Here is a 17,417-nt window from a genome sequence, read left to right as displayed (position 1 = left end):
GGTGACAAAATTTGCTCCTCAAAGATTCCCTTAGATAATAGCCACATAGTTTTTCAGGGGCTTTACTTTAGTCTGTAGGCAGCCCAGTACTGTCAGCCACCGCTACGCCTCTCTCGTACTAATTTCACTCACCAAAAACTAAAGCTAACTAATTAAGCCATTCTGAGTTAAGTGTACTGTTTCATGCTTGATGAAAATAATTCTGTTTACCACAATTATGGGGATGTCTACGCGCAACGCATAATTAGCAAAGTAACAACAAACACGGGAATACTAGTCCCGCACCTCCGCCCCTGTGTTTGCTGACTTACTGTGCGTAATGACTGGTGTTGAGGCTCTAACAGGATCAGAGAACAGAGCTGCTAGGTATCTGAAACCTTTCCTAAGCGAGGCATTTGTCTCTGAGAGCCACTGTTGGACAGGGCAGTACTCATTTACTCGGTTGGCAAAAGCTCACTACTTTGGAAAGGACAAATACAGCTAGAGGTGGGCATTAAATGTGTTCTCCAATGGGCAGGAATAACTTCTAGACAACAAAACTAGTAACACAAAGAAGGGGGCTGTTATTGTATTCTGCAATTTATCATCAGATAATCTTTTAAACTGTGAGAAAACGCAGACCCATGCTGATGTGAACATATTTGGGCAGGGGCTCAGATTTACATTCAGGTGCCAAGAATTCCACTTTCAGGCCCCAAAGGTAAGCACTATTCATGTAAGGAACTCTACTCTGTTTCTGGTGTTAATAAGCATGTGCCAACCCTCGCATCTGGCCATACATTTTACCTTCGAGCTGTAATGCAAGGATTGGAGGGCAAGAACAAGAAACCATGATTTTGGTGAAAGTGTAACCATTCTTTTAGAACAGAGATAGCAGAGTACTGATACCTTAATAACGCGCCTGATGGGGGAGGCCGTAACACAATTAAGCAAACTATCGAAAGAAAGGAGGCTACTGGACATGGAAATAAAACATATCAAAAGAATTATTCATAACAATCGATTTCAAAAACATTCTCCTTTCATTTTCCCATTAAGTGAATAATAAACCGGGTTCTATTCTTACCAGTATTCCTTTTAATTCATTCACTGCACTTTCAGGGCCTTTGGAAGATTCTGGCTACAATTAAAAAAACAATTTACTGAGTAATTCATTTTTGATATACTAAACAAACATCTCACATGACAAAGTGCTTGTAAGCTTATATTCACTATTTTTTAATGAGGTCTATGTCTTACTGTTAGGAAAACAATATTAGACAGGTTAGTGCTCCCAACTGGCAGTTAAGTAGAAAATTAGAAGTAATATTCCAAGCAAAAGGACTCAAGCCGCCATATTCTAAAGATCATCGTGTCTCTTATTTGTCATCATCTATAGAAAAAAACACTGGTAAGCACCAGATTTCAAAGGCTTAATTTCAAATTATCTCAAGATTTTTACACTAAGCTTCTCCACTCACATTGCGGGCCTCCTGCCAGCAAGTGAGGACGAGGAAGGCTGCCGAGCAGAAGGCAAGCGACAGGGCAGAGAACCTCTCTCAGCTCCGTGAGCTCCAGGCGAACGCCCGACAAGGAGGACAGGCACGACCTGTTGCAGGAATTTCACAACAGGACTGAGTTGGGAGCAGGGACCAGCGAAGAAGAATGGGCTCACAGGAGAACGTTAGCATCCCTGGCTAACAAACAGTAAAAGGCCTCAGAGGGTGTGCGGTCCATGAGGAAAATTACACCTGAGGAAGGGCATTCTTGAGTCAGGGTCTTGATTACAAGCCAGGTTCTCTTCCGGCTACACCATGAACAAAACAATCTGCAATGAAGTCCTGGGTGATGTTTACCGGCCCCGTAACACCTCACTGTCTCTGGATCCCTCGGGTAATTTAATGGATGGAAAATTTAGCATGAGGACCTCATGGAAAAGATCAAAAAAAGACCTCTGATCTCCCTTGTACTTCTTCCCTTTACAAAGGACAGACATGAAGGGAAGCCTGCAAGGCAGAAAAAGGACCCCCAAGGCTCTTGCATTCTGGGAAAAGAGCTCAGGCTAATTTATCTCTTATCAAGAATTGGGGGGGGGGGAGGGTGATTCATAGCAACCTATAATTTTTTCCTCTCAGAAGATAATAAAGAATAAGATCCCCTTCCAATTTTTAAAAAAAATGGACAAAAAGAGGAAAGTGAGAAAGAGACAGAAGGAGGAGGAAGGAGAGAGAGGTTTGCTGCTCGAGGACAAATTAGACTAAGGCATTCAATTTTCTCGGCCTAGGTTTTCTGGGAAATATGCATGCCATCTGTGCCCGTCTAAAGCTCTCACGTGCTGATCTGAACCACACCAGCTCTGCCAACAACGTAGAGGAATCTTGAAAATTCGCAGTGAAATTAGTATTCCCAAGGCAGGCTTGACTTCTGCAGGGGACAAGCTGTGACTTTTGAATGAATGATGTGGCTAAAGGCGTATTCCAAAGTGCCACCATGCCACGCAAGCTGCCACCTCTGGCTGCAGAAGGCTCTGCAGCACGGGCCACATGCTCTCATACTTGGGACATTCCAGGAAAGCCCCGATGTCATTGCGGGGACAAGTCTGTACTCGGGCACACAGTGGCCACTTGTTTTAAAGGTGACTGACCGGGTCATTCGGCACTACCTCTACACGGATTAATGATTACCAGCGAAAAACCCACTCGTCCACTCATCCTTGTGCAGGTGTCTTCCAGATTTTGAACTGACATTAAATAATGTGTAACTGTTGGAAGAGTACATACGGAACATTGATTACTTAGGATTTAAGAAGTTCTCAACATTTTTTTCTTTCTAAACTAATTTTGCTTCCTAATTACACTGCTTTTTTTCTTTAGTAATGGCACGGTTTTGCTTCTTCTTTCCAATAGAGTTGTGACAGGAAAGTCCTAAGAATGTATTTTTTTCCAAGGCTCCACTTGGACTCTGCATCTTAAAGCGTTTTCACACTGGATTCCGTTAGATGGCCACAACGACCCTGTGAGTCAGGCAGGGTAGGTGCTGTTCCCACTGGGGGAGAACCCAGCCCTGGGCAGCGGGGAGACTGTGAGGCCCCAACTCCAGCGACAGTGCCCAGCACTCAGTCCCCAGACACCAGCCCTGAGACGGCTGTGCCACAATGTCTCCACCCTCAGCTTCTCTTCCTGCTCTATGTTCTGCCTGACTTAGAAAACTGCTTTCACAGCACTGGCACAAGCCTGAATTACTCTTCACAGTTGGCCAAAGCTTCGGTTCACTAGATGTCAATCTACCTGCAGATGAGTATTCCTTCCGCCCTTCCCACCCCCTTTCCTGCACCACGGACAGCCCACACTGTGCCCACTGCTGCCTGGCCCCGCTCTCTTGCCTGCCTGCGACAAAGTGGCAACTTTCAAAGCCCAGCAGAATTTGTACTGAACAGTTTAGATACTTGGGGACATGGGGCAGCTAAAGAGGGGCATCTTTGAGAGTAAAAAACAAAGTTTGTTTTAAAAGTAAAAGAAAGAGAACCAATCTGTTGATCCCTTACTAAGGTGAAAAAAGAAAAATATTTTCCAAGAAAAATGTCAAAACCTCCATTACTGGGTCTCCTGAAATGGGACAGGCATACGAAGGGAAGGCAGAAGTACTGAACTAGACTCTAAGAGCTCCTTCGATACATCTCGGTGCTCACTGGGGTCTTAAAGTTGATGATTTTATAAATATATATAATTTTTTTTTCCTCACCAAATTTTCTCCTTGAAGTGACCTGGAACAGGTTTGTGAAATCAGTGAAAATGATCATATAAATCTAATTATTTCTCAAAAGCTGTCTTAGGTCTATTCTGGCATTATTATGTGACTCCTGACCCCCAATCTCCCTGCCACCCCCTGCTCCCAAGATGCACATAAAAATAGAAGCCTCAGGAAGGCAAGAATTTGTGTCTCTCCTGTTTCCTGCTTTATCCTCAGTCCCTAAAACAGTACTTGGCACACAGTAGATACTCAATAAATATGTGTTAAATTATACAAAACAACCAGTAATTAAAGAAAAGAAACCATGTAGCAATTGTGAGTTGTTGGCTATACCAGTTCCTATCAGTGTCAGGCTGACGCCAGCGCCTGCGACAGCAGGACTTAGTTTCCAAGGTGATTTAGGTCCACGATGGGCCAAGTAGAGTCCTCCTGAAGCATGCTTATGGAAATAAAGGCTTTTATGACACATCAGCCTTATCCCAAGATTCGACAGTCAGTCCTGATATGGCTTGCGTCACACTTCAACATTTCACATTTGAAAAAAGAAACATCCAGGAAGAGAAAAGACATTTAGTCACCCCATACCTGTGCCTTGGGTCTAGCTGTCTGATTGACTGGTCTAAGATGAACTCCCTTTTTAATTCTATCCATCATCTCTTCAACTGCTTGCCTCTTCAGGTCTGTGACTTCTTCAGCTATTCAAAGAACATACACATAAATCAGCTTACACTACAAGAAAACAGTTACTTCCTATTTTTGGTGACTTGAAAAGATTTCACTATGTAATTAACCATAGTCATTTTTCAGACAAAGTCACAAAACACCAACAACTTAAGGTTAATAGCTACCAGGGAGCAACATATTTTTCATAAACATCTTTTAATAAATGATGTGCTTTGAAAATAAAGAGCTATAAATTTTAAGGTCTAATTTATAGCCTGGAAATCAATACTGGCTCATCTATGTTAAACAATCAACGTGGACTTTGAGCAACCAATGAATACATGGATGGGTGGAACAACAAGTCGATATTGCTCTCTCTCTCTAAAATCAATTTAAAATAAGTAAATAAAAACGAAACTTTATAACTATCCCCAAATAATCATTCATGTTTGTCTCCAAAGTATTTTATAAGTTATAGTACATTGTATATCAAAGAAATCAGCCCAAAGAAGGAATAACTATCAAAAAACCCATCTGAAAATTAAAGATCAAAAAAGATTCTTTTACTTATCGAAAGAAATTCAGTCAAAAAACAAGCAGCAAGTGGGGAAAATCCGTGTTTAAATTCCATCTTTGTTTAGGAAGCACAGGGGAAGGAAACATTTAAGCGAACCTTTTTCAAATCCTTTAAAATTGTAAATGTTAAAAGAAAATATACATCTGGAAATGACTGTAATGGAGTAATTAAGTTTGACATAAAAATTTCGACTGTCTATTGTGTAACCTTTGCGCTATTTTGCTGCAAAAACAATAAAGCTGTTGAAATATGTATCAGTCAGATGAATGCAACTGTGCTGAGGTCAACCTGTTGTTCGGAATATGGAGATTCGTCTCTTTTGCAGAACAGCTTGACCAAAAGCAGTGAATCATTTTTGGAGGATGTATCACTATTAATGCAGTTCTAGATCCTGTGTTTACGTCCATGTAACTCACTGCAGCCAATATAATTCAGTTCAAATATCTCATAAAGACCTTCCCATTAGCATCTTTAATAAGACTCCACACAATGGGGCACATTGAGGCCACTCAACAAGTAGCTACCTACTGACAGGCTTGTAAAGTTCTGGCTTTAAATGGCTATGAATATGTTTATTATTTGAGCAGAAATAACTAAGCCCCAAAAGGATAACTTCTAAATGGAGGAATCACAACTACATCCCCAAGCTAATTCTTGTAGCAGCAGGCTTTGCCCTAAGAAGGCCTACAACATGGCTTCCTTTTCTGCTGCCTGGCTGGCACCCACTGACCCTGGGTAGTCATTCCGCTAATATCCATGCCCAGGGGAGCCACTCAGAGAGCCCAGATGGTGCCATCACCTCACCTCTGCAAGCATCGCCGCGATGGGACCCCTGCTACATTTACTGCACAACCTAGGCTTTCTCATACAGTCCCAACTTCAAATGTATCCTGTCGTCCTCACAAGCCACTGAAAAGCTGGGAGTTAAAATATCCAGACAGCACTTTTCATGCCCAGAAGTCAAAAAAAAAAAAAGTACTCTTTGCCAGGCAACATGGGAAAAATGGCAGCAAAGTCAGAAAACGAACAAAACTGTGGGGTTGATCCACTACGTGCCCTTAAGTAGCATTTTCCTGGGCAGCTTCTGTTGACAGCCCACAAACATCAACACGGGAACAGACGAGAAAATTACTACAGACAGAAATTCATTCATTCATTCACTTACTCCCTCCCTCCCTCACTAAATACCTGAATACCTAAATAATGCACCACACAATGCTTTTGCCACCCTACTCCAAGCCAAAGGAGATAAAATCCAGACCTGTCATTCAAGCACCTGGTCTGGGTGTGGAATTTCTTCCTGGGAATTTAAAATCTTCCAAAAAACCCCCCATCTGATGTTCCAAAAGGCTGCCGTTTTGAGGGAGACTTGGGAAGAGCTGCATAGCAACAGGAACAGAGCCTACAGACAGAGCAGCGCTCCAAGGAACGACCGAAACCCAATTAAATGCACCGCACAAAACTACTTAAGGCGGACAGATGGAGAATTATGGTCAGCTCCCTTCAAATCTGCTGCAGCATCTAACACAGCAAGAATTTAAAGTAGCTTTTTTCTTTTTGCTTGCCAGAATCACAGCGATAATGCAGAGAAGTGCCACTATCAATCAGTCCTGCATGCGTATTTTAACCAGGCTTTAATTTCTCAGTCTTTTTCCAATGTAAAGGCTTAATTGGTCTTAAGGAAAAGAAATCACTCTTACCAGATTCCCTACTCAGGCACAATATGAGGGCAACACTAGATCAGCTACACGAGCTTTCTTTCTCACCGACCCTGTTTGTGAACCAGCAAAAAGCAATCTATACGGACTTCTAAACTATTAAGTAGTTCTAATAAATCTGCGAGGATCGCCCACGGAGAGCTCCCGGCATGTTTTGTAATTCCTTCTGCCACCATGCAGCTGGTAATTGTCTCACAAAGGCATGTAATCAGGGGGACAATAGAAATATGCAGGGTGCTGGAGATTAAAGAGAAGGGACCAATGAAGACAACAGGTCTAATGTTATTGAACTGCCGCAGGAAAATCAAATCAAATGTTCTTTGAGTTAGTGCTTCAAGGTCAGTCTTGGATCAGAAAGCTACGTGTTATTAATTGAGGCTTAAATTTTAAGATCCACTTGAAAAATAAGTTAATTCCTTTAAAAAAAAAGAAAGAAAGAAAAAGACCCACAGACAAAACCATCAGCTTGCTGCTCGATAAAACCTTTTGTTTTTACCTAGAAGAAACTAAAATGAATGTTTAATGCCAAAGGATTACCTTTCTCTTTCACTAACATTTTTTAAAAGGCATGAAAAAAATTTTATGTCACTATAATATACAAAATTTCTAAAGAACTCATCATGGTTGAATAAGTATGAATTTGACCTAAGGTCACAGAGTTAAAGAAATATTCTTAACTACAAGCTCACAAAAGCCTGATAAATGATGAGGCCCGCCCCTCAAAGGGTGGTTAGGACTTTGTCTGGTTTTTTTTTTTTTAAGCTAACATTTTGGGTATTTTCTTTTTTTTTCTTAAGATTTTATTTATTTTTAGAAAGGGAAAAGAAGGGGGAAAGAGAGGGAGAGAAACATCAATGTGTGGCTGCCTCTTGCACACCCCTTACTAGGGACCTGGCCCACAACCCAGATGTGTGCCCTGACTGGGAATCGAACCAGCAACCCTTTGGTTCACAGGCTGGCACTCAACCCACTGAGCCAGGGCACATTTTGGGTATTTTCTATGTGCTAAGTACTATCCTAAATGCTTTACATGTTGCTTGTTAATTCTCACAACTCCATAAAATAGAAACTACTATTACCCCCATTCTACAGATCTGTAAACTGGAGTAAGAAAGTATCAACAAATTAATGACCTAAATATATGAAACCTCAGAACATGTCCAATAACTGCATACTTATCAAAATTAGTTACTAACTTCAAAGTCTGTAATTTCTTATACTTAAAACTAAATCTACTACAATATTCCACAGACATGCCCTACGATCAAGCTTTTTAAGAACCATAATCTACCAACTACAGTTTCTCCATTCATAAGCTCTGAAAGGCATACCACCTGGATCGTAAGTGCCACTGTAAGATGCTAACGTAAGAAAATGATGTGACAGCAAGGCTGCTCCCTTCATTTTAAACGCAAATTCCAAAGTGTCACAGAGGGGCCCGGTGTCTGATGCTATACATTCATTCATCGTGCATTTAATCACTGTTGATGCGTTCATTCAACGATTATTTTGTAGTGTGAAATTTTAACAAGACATGATAAATAACGATCCCACTGGGCAGAGGCTCCGGCCACGTGTGTCGATGGTGTGTATCATGTAAGGCAGTATGAATTTAGAGGCGCCTCAGTTTAAAATCTCACGAGCAACTCCTGTGTCAGTCACTCAGATCTCCAAAGTGTAATGCAACAGCTCAAGGATAAGGCTGAAAATACCACATTTCATGAATTGTAAATGAATCATCATTTCCACAAGGAAAAGCGTGGTTTCTAACATGGGGGGACAGTAAGTTCTAGAATACTTCTTTTCAATTTAAGGGTGCCGTCCAGGTTGACAAGCTAATAATGGGATTTACTCAGAGGGGAAATCACTGTGTTCTGACCACCCTCCTGACCCTCCCAGGCTTGACAACTGTGCCCAAACCTGATCAACACAAACAAAATTTTAATTCAGTGTCAGGAAAGGTGTGTACCCAGGAACCCAGCAGCAGGGCTGTCCTGCAAGTCACCAAAGGCAGGACTATTTCTGCGGAATCCCGCAGCACCCTGTGCAAAGCAGAACCTGCCTTTCAGTGGTATTGCTGTGTGGAGCGGCACAATACAGAGGGCCGCGGGAACCAGGCGCAGAAAGTCAATTCACACACGAGAAATCAAACAGCTTTCGTCTGTGATGGTTGTGAGGTTCTTGCTAAGAAAGGAAAGACTAAATCTAAACTTGGAATCATTCAATATGCATGAAAACTGTGGGAGAGAGGAGTAAACCCTCCAGAGATGTGGAAACAACTAGAACACCAGAGCAGGAACTGGGAAGCGGTGAAGGGGGGCAGGGAGAACATTAAATCTTTACAGCAACAAAACCTGAAGCAAAATGCTATAGCAACACAGAGTGATGTGGCATTCATTTTGGATTATTAATACTGATACTAATAAATAAAAGGAAGAGGCGGAAGAGCCTGGAACACACAGACAATACGCCTGGAACCTACACTGGAGAGATGGAATTAGAAGAGCACCCTGCCTGGGAAAGCTCTGGCTAGAGGAAGAGCAGGAGGGCCATTCTGGGATGAGGAGTAACAGGAGCAAGTGCAGAAGGGGCTGGCAGAGATGGTCCAGCCACAGATGGGACAGGGATAATGAGATGAGGCTGATGTAAAAGCAGAGAACCATCTACAAGCAGACTCTGATAGAGTTTGGATTCTATTCTGATGCGGGGAGAAGCACAGAACAAAGGACAACAGGATGAGACCTGTGACACTGCCAACAACAGGAAAATGCCTGGACTGCAGCAATGAAACCTGCGGGCTGGAAAAGAGGACTGAGAAGTTTACACCAGTCTGGTGCTGAGCCAGGCACATCTACCACACTGTATACCAGACAGGTGCTGAGCAAACACTAATTCGGGCTCTACAGTTCCCAGGCATAGAGGCCCAAGATCCAGCCCAGCTCTGGCCCCAGCACTCACAGTTCTGCTCTCACTGCGGCTGCCCACCACACTGCCCACAGTGCCATGAACTGACTCTGCGGCTAGTCATCCAGTGCTCCTGCTCAACGGGAAAGCCCTTCTCCCTCCATTCTCTTCTCTTCTTCTTGTCTTCAGCATCTCCCTCTCCAGCAAATCACAGATTCCTGTAAATCTCACCTCCCTGATTAGCTCCTGAATTCCTCCATTTCTTCCCACCTCTACCACTGCCACCTGAATGGGAGCCACCGCGAACATTCATCTGAAAGACTGCAGCTGTCTTCCCTCATCCACTCATTCCTCCTGTCTGCTCCCTCTCCTCTCACTGCAGCAGGTGTGATTTCAAAAAATCGCATCAAGCTACACCCCTACCTGAAACTTCTACTGCCCTTAGGATACATTTCAAAATCTCGATCATAGCCTCCAGCACGTAGCTCTTCCCCACCTATCATACCTCTTCCCTTGCACCCCCGTGTTCTAGTAACATCGACTTTCTTTCAGTTTCCTAATATGCCAAACTCCTCCCCCACGTTGGACCTTTGAATCTGCTGCCTGTCTGTGTGAACTTTCTATCCTAAATACCTTCACCCTGACTTTCTAAATCCATAGTGACTCAGCTTAAACACCGCTGACACCGGCAGCCCACCTAAAACTCCCTCAGAAACTTGTCTGCCTCCTCCATAGTTCTCATCAGAAAGTATATTTAAATAATTATACATTTAATTGGACAATTAGTTTTCTTCCTGTCTCCCCCACTCAAAGGCAAAGTCTATCTTGCATCTCCAGGGCTCAGCGCTGAGGAGCACACACTAAGTGCTTGATAAGTCTCGGTCCACTGCTATCAAGGCTGCAAAGCCTTTCCCCAAATCCCTCACCTGGAATTACTGCCTCTCTTTCCTTTATGCCCCAAAGTACCTTGTACCTTGATCACATGTCTCAGCATACTTCGCCTTACAGTGACGTGCGTGCATGCTACTCTGCTGTACACCGGCGGTTTTCAAACGGTGTGCCGCAGAATTTTAGCGATTCTTCTGTGTGCCATGAGATGAGAAAGGTTGGAAAGTACTGCTCTCGACAATGAGATACACGAAGGCAATGACTGTTCTCTGGTTCCCTCCTGTAGCTGTCAAGTTCAAATTCCCCGCCCCCACCCCCGACAATCTGTTCATAGTCAATGAAGTCAACAACTTTGTGTACTGCTAAAAAAATTGTACACCATCAACCACTGAAAATAAAGCAAGGGTGGGTGAGAATTACTTGTTTCTGGTTGAGCTGCCTTTTCTTTCTTAGCACCGCTGCCGCTGGGGTGGGACCGCTTCCGGATCATGGACATGAGGGATCTTTGGGAGAGAGAGAGAAGATTGACAGGAGATTACTGGAGGCCTTATGATCCAAGAAATAACATGTATAGATTAAAGAATCAGTAAATACCCAACTCTTAGGTGCATGAATTGCACAAGTAGAACTTAAGTAGCCTCCTTTCCCCTTTTAAAACATTAGCAAGTTTTTCATCACTTCAAGGAAGACAAATGTGTTGCGTCCCTTTCTGTGCGCAACCAAACTCACTGAAAGACCACTGTAATTACTAATACGATACACAGGCATTTACAAAGTAAAACACATAAGAAAAAAATCTCAATATCCATACCTAAAATTCAAAAATGTTCTCTAGGTAACACGTTTGAGGGAGAGGGAAGGATGAAAGAATCAGGAAGGGATTTTTCAGAAAACATGTTTGTGAAATACAGGCATAAAATAACCTGATCTGTGTGACACAGACAAGATACTTAAGAGAGAAACTACATTTACAGTACTGTCTCTCTAGCACGATTTTAAAATCGGCATAAAATGTAAACCATGATAAATTTGGCATTAAAATTTTAAAACCTATATTTTAAAACATATATTAAAAGACACCACAAAGGATAAAAAAGAAAATCTACAAATCAATGAAAAAAAGCAGATAACCTAACAGGAAAATGGACAAAACTCTTGCAACTCCATAGAAAAAATTCAAAATTTCCAATACACATACCAAAAAGGTACTTAACTTCCTTAGTTATTAGAAAACACAAATGAGACCCACACTGCTCTATTACTACACACTCATAAAGTAGGTAAGAAGTTTTAAGTCTGATAATAGCAAGTGTCGGTACATTTGTGGAATAACAGCAATTCTCAAACTAAAGATGGCGCGTAAATTGACAGAACCGCCTGAGAAAACTGGTATGATCTAGTGGAGCTGAAGATACACACATCCTCTGAGCCGAGGACTCCACTCGTGTATTTCTTACAGAAATACAAGCACCAGTGCACCAGGATACGTGTACACGAATGTTCATGTACACGCATACACACACACAGGCAACAGCGTGGTGTGGCTAGAGGGAAGGGGGTGGGGGGGTTGGGCAGAGGTGGGCAAGGGTTGAGGAGGGGGGAATGGGGACATCTGTAACAGTGTCAACAATAAAAGTAAAGTTAAAGAAAAAAAGAATGTTCATGTTGAATTTCCACAGTTTCCCTGAACTGGTAGTAACTCAAATGTCTACCCAGTACCCACGATGGATAAACACATTTTGGGACATTTATAAAATGAATTATGTATCAACGAATATGAATGAACTTCAGCTACACAAAATAACATAGGCGAATCTTATGTAGGAATATGTAAATGTATAAATGTGTGTACATTTTCTACATATATCCCATCGTTCACCCAAAAAAGTTTACCAGAAACAAATGAATCAATAATTCTTGAATTCTTCCAACTGCATTATTAATCTGTTCCATGTGGTGAACTGGGTTTGACAGAAAAAGAATCCTGGGGAAGTGGGGGAGCAGCAACGGAAAACAAACGGACACTTGGGGGACGGCAAAGGCATCATGGCGCCTCTAGAAAAACGGGCGACTGGATGCACAGTCGTACTTGCTCTGAGGATCGAACTCAATGTTTCTTGATAACCATAGTTTTTAGAATTTTGTTCTTTACTTCTCTTAAAATTCCCAAACCCACTAAGCAATCTCCCACAAAGCGCAGTGGAAAGAAAGCACTATATCCTGCTCTACCCCGGGAAACTTCTAGGACTCACCAACCGGGAAACGATCCATCTCAGGGCTATTGACTTCATCTAGTTTGTCTTCTTTGGGCTCATAGGAGCCCCACATGGAATTAAATTATTTTCAAAGAAGTTAGAATTTTAATTTACACAGGACTTTACAATAAGCACATTTTATTCCAGAAGTTGGGAGGAATGAAATAATGCACTTTATTTGCTCTTTTTTTCCCATTCTGTCAACAGGAGGCAGGAGTATTCGATGTCTGCCTGCTGACATTCCACAGTAGGGTGGGGTTTGGGGAGGGTTCTTGCTAAGCAGAGGCCTCTCCTTACCTTCTCACAACACCCTATAATGACCATACCTCCAGTTCTGGGGGGAAATTTTGAGACTGTGCATTATTGCACATAACGATTTTGAAACAGGAAGTTATTTGTACTGCTCGGAATACTTGTACGAATTCACATGAATGAAGTAAGAATACATGGTCATCACTGTAAACCACCTAAGCAGAGAAAGTGCTGGCTTTAAATATTCCGAATCGAAGTCTAAGTTGGAGAATACTATGGTATTCAGAGGAAAAACATGAGTAATAGTAAGAAAAAACCATCTGTCAAGATGGGGCTTAGACCACACAGAAAACAGATAGGGTGGGTCTCACAGGACCCATGAAGAGACCAGAAGGAGGTATCTGGGACCAATGATCCAAACCACTGTCTACAGTCTCCCCACTCCACAGTCACTTCACCTGAACGCATACAAGCTTCCAGCAAGTGCCCTCCAAAGATGAAACAGTTCAATGGAATATCACCTTGAAATTCTTTCAGAAGTGTTCCTCATGTCCACTGTGACATTTAATTTTATGAGTCAACTTGACTGGGTCATAGGGTACTCAGCTATATGGTCAAACATTATTCTGGGTGTTCCTGTGAGGATTCTGAGCGAGATTAACATTTAAGTTGGTAGTCTCAGTAAAGCCGACTGCCCTGCCTAAACTGGGTGGGCCTCGTCCAAGCAGTTGAAGGCCGGAAGAGAACACAAGGGTGACCCTCCCCCAAGTAAGAAAGAATGCCCCCTTCCTGACTGCCTCGAAAGTAGGACATCTGTCTTCTCCTGCCTTCAGACCCAGACTGAAACACTGCCTCTTCCTGGGTCTTGCGCCTGCTGGCCTACGGACAGAAACTATACCATGGGCTCTCCTTGGGTTCAGCTTGCTCACTCACCCTGAAGGTCCCGGGTCCTGTCTGTGTCCATAATAATAATGTGAACCAATTCTTCAGAGTAGGTCACTTTTTATGTGTATGTGTATCGTATACGTATATATGTACACACGCCCCTCCCCACTGGTTCTGTCTCTCTAGAGAACTCCAATGAACACACTAATACAAGCTACCCTTTCCCATGAGCCACACTGTCCCAGGACCTGTCCTGATTTCACTGCCGCCAGTATACAGTGACCAAGGTACGCCTTCTTCCTCTCTTTCCTGTCTCCCACCAGGCCCCTCAGTCAAATGAGCAGGAGGACGAGGGGAAAGCAATAAAGCCACTTAAACTTGTCACAGGCCCTAGGCTTTTCCCCACAACTTTCATTTCTACCCCGTGATTCATATCAGGGTAGAGCAAATGGCTCAGGAACAAGGTGGGAAAGCCTTGATTAGTGGATTCAAAGTCCACTGAAAATCAATAAGCATGCAAATATGTTCCTCTGACAAGAACATTCTCCTTACCAAAAAAAGAAAAAAAAAAAAACCTCTTTCTACTGAGAAATTATATCTTATATTATTTAAATCCATCTTAAAATAAAAATCATTCATGTTATTCAATGAATTTTCCTTAAAGGGCCTTACAAAAGAATTCATGCTTTAGACATATGGTATGAATCCTACATTCTTTTCTCAACTGTAAAGCGCTCTTTGGAAAACCAGTCTATTTAGGTTATACTTTAATTGAAGGGCTCTTAAGATTTCTGAGACTAAAAATTAAAGGCCAACAGCATGACTATAATCACTTTTTAATAGTTCTCCCTCCTCATAGACAGAAGTGACCTTTCTTATCAGCTCAAAACTCCAGACCGAGAAGAAAGATCAAAGGGACGAATTTCCTATTTTAAATGTCAAATTCAGAATATCTCCATCTCCTACAGATTTAGCAACCCAGGAGAGAAAGAATTTAAAATACCTGAAATTCTTTCAATTGACTCTTGGATCGATCACGTGTAAACATTATTTTGCTTTAACTACTTCAATGGCTTAAAGTAGATTGTCATACCCTACTCAGTAAGGAAAACTAATGAGAATTTTTTTTAAAGGCAAAGTCCCATTTTTATAGCCATGTGGGGGGAACATGCTACACATTCTATTCAGATGGATCAGCAAAGGTACCAAGTTCAAATAAATGGCTTCTCTGTGTGAAAGGATTAAACAAATCACATGAGTTAATGAACGGTAAAAATCTAGCGAATTTTTAAACTCCGCTTGCTCAAGAATAAATGACACAGAAGCAGCCCACATCATGACATGCGGAAGTACGCTGTCACCACGTAGGTTGTCTGACGTCATTCTGCCTGGTGCAGTGAAGAACCACGATGGAGGCAAAGCTGACTCTAGATCTCCTGGGGTGTATTGTGCTTAACTCAGGCGCCCAATACCATTACATCACCACGAATGGCTTCCTACCACAAGAATTTAATTTCTTCTTCTGTAGGATGGTTCCTCTCTCAGCATCATGAAAGGTTTAAATAGGAAGATAGGAACAAAAAAATAATCAGGACTTTTAGTTTACCAGTTTATAATAATTAGTTCTGTCACATTTTTGTTTAGTACTTTTAGTTTTTAAATCACTGAACAATCTAGAGCTTTTCAAATTCAAATTAGCGAGAGAAAAGGATGCAAACATTCTGGAGAAGCTCAAAAATTGTCCGTGTTCCAGTTTAAAGGAAATCCCAACATCACCGACTGCAATTTAAAACTGAAGTATCAAAGCAAGCGGTGCCTAGCTCCTCGTGGGTTGGGGCATCCCCATGGAATCTGAACCTCTCCAACAGAACACTGTCAATCTCGTCAGGTGTTTTTAAGACACTTCCTATATATACTACAAAAAGGGACAAAATGTATTGGCCTTTACAAATTGTACAAAAAATACATCGGTCTTTAGAAAATTCTCTGAGAAGCACCAGCTGATATCTTGCATACTTCTTGCCATTCTCTGAGGATGCGCTCTAAGCCAGTATAAACAAACACACCAACCCACCAACACGAAGTTCAGGTTCTCTGACAAGGGACAGCGCTGACACAGAGCAGCCTTCCCAGCTCACTCACCGGATGGGGTTGGGGGGAGGGGGGAGCGGCGGTGGAGGAGGAGGCGGTGGAGGCACGGAGTTCTCAGACTGGTTCACCCGTTTCTGGAGTTCGTCCACTGCACAGAGAGCGCATGGTCAGAAAAGAGCTGAAAGAGGCAACTTAACACCTTTTGTGCTTGTTAAGGAAGAAAACATGACCAGTCTCAAAACCGAGTTCTTTTTTAGTAAGGCAAAGTGAGAAATTTCAATGTGAAACTGCAGAATCTTTCCAACTTTTTATCATCCAGGCTGCTATCACTAATGCAAGAGGCCTTACATACGTTACAAGAAAACGTTACCCTATTTGCTGTACGTACAACTGTGGGAAAGGAAAAAGGTCAAGACAAGGGCTGGGCGGGTGGGAAGTAAGGCCTGAGTGGGCGGAGGGAATATTTGCTAACAACTTACTATTCAAACACTAAGAAATTGTTAATACTTGACTTTTCAAACGTATAGACCAAGAATTAATTTTAAAGATGACATTTAGTACTGAATTTTAATAGCATGCTTTCCTCCTCCACTTAATTTCCTTCAACAACTGCAAATCTTAGTGTTCTTGATATTAACCAGACTCACTCTCCAATGTCTGTGACTCAGAAACTTTTTGCTCTTTTGAAGGGCATTCTGGAAGTACTTATTCATTCGATCCACTCTAGTGACTAAGGAGATGGGTATTTGCTAGGCACCGACAACGTGAAGGGCCTATTGGTGCTGTTCCAGACCCAGTTCCTGACTTCAAGGGGCAGAATTTAATTTCCGTCCCTGATGCTAATACCTCTAAAGGGGGCCTAATGGGCTCTAGGTACCCGGTGCTGCTCGCATGCAGGAAGAGCTCTCCGTCTCCCCAGCCACTCCACTTTCCAGACTGACTGTGGCCCCAGCGATGGATCTGTCTGTTTTCACTCTCAATACTCATACAAGCAGTGTGGGCAAGCTCGCGACACCAAGTCTCCTCTCCTTATCCCACGTGCATGCGACTGCCTCTCCAGAGGGAGCCTGAATTCCTCAAGGACAGAAGGCATGGTTTCTTTTCTGCTATATTTCTTATAGTACCCTAGCGTATGTCTGGGTACACGTGGCAGAAACGGAAACATGGTCAAACTTGAATGTCAAATATCTCTAGCATCTGCCTCTCCTTTATGATAATACCCTAGCGTATGTCTGGGTACAGGTGGCAGAAACGGAAACATGGTCAAACTTGAATGTCAAATATCTCTAGCATCTGCCTCTCCTTTATGATAAAGATCGACTCTTTCCACTACAGGCTATTCTGATATTCACGAAAAAGAATGGAATATTTCTTAATTGTAGATCAGTTTTTTTAAAAAAACAAACTATAATTTTCATTGTGGATTACAAAGCTTTGAATACATTTCAAAGGAAG

General features: G+C 42.3%; 1 protein-coding gene across 2 annotated transcripts in view; it reads right to left on the bottom strand.

The window, feature by feature from the left end:
- Positions 1-17,417, bottom strand: part of SHTN1 (shootin 1) — a 95,977-nt gene that overhangs the window by 24,797 nt on the left and 53,763 nt on the right. For both annotated transcript variants that reach the window (XM_071221143.1, XM_024555566.4), the window contains 4 exons: positions 16,014-16,110; positions 10,900-10,982; positions 4,315-4,424; positions 1,067-1,120 (listed from right to left, as the gene is read on the bottom strand). In XM_071221143.1, coding sequence (XP_071077244.1) covers positions 1,067-1,120; positions 4,315-4,424; positions 10,900-10,982; positions 16,014-16,110 — 344 coding nt within the window. The remainder of the gene's footprint in view (positions 1-1,066; positions 1,121-4,314; positions 4,425-10,899; positions 10,983-16,013; positions 16,111-17,417) is intronic.

Source organism: Desmodus rotundus, chromosome 4 (genome assembly GCF_022682495.2).
Source record: "Desmodus rotundus isolate HL8 chromosome 4, HLdesRot8A.1, whole genome shotgun sequence".
Classification (NCBI taxonomy): domain Eukaryota; kingdom Metazoa; phylum Chordata; class Mammalia; order Chiroptera; family Phyllostomidae; genus Desmodus; species Desmodus rotundus.
The sequence above is the reverse complement of the archived record's forward strand: the minus strand, read 5'-3'. Positions and strand labels throughout refer to the sequence as shown.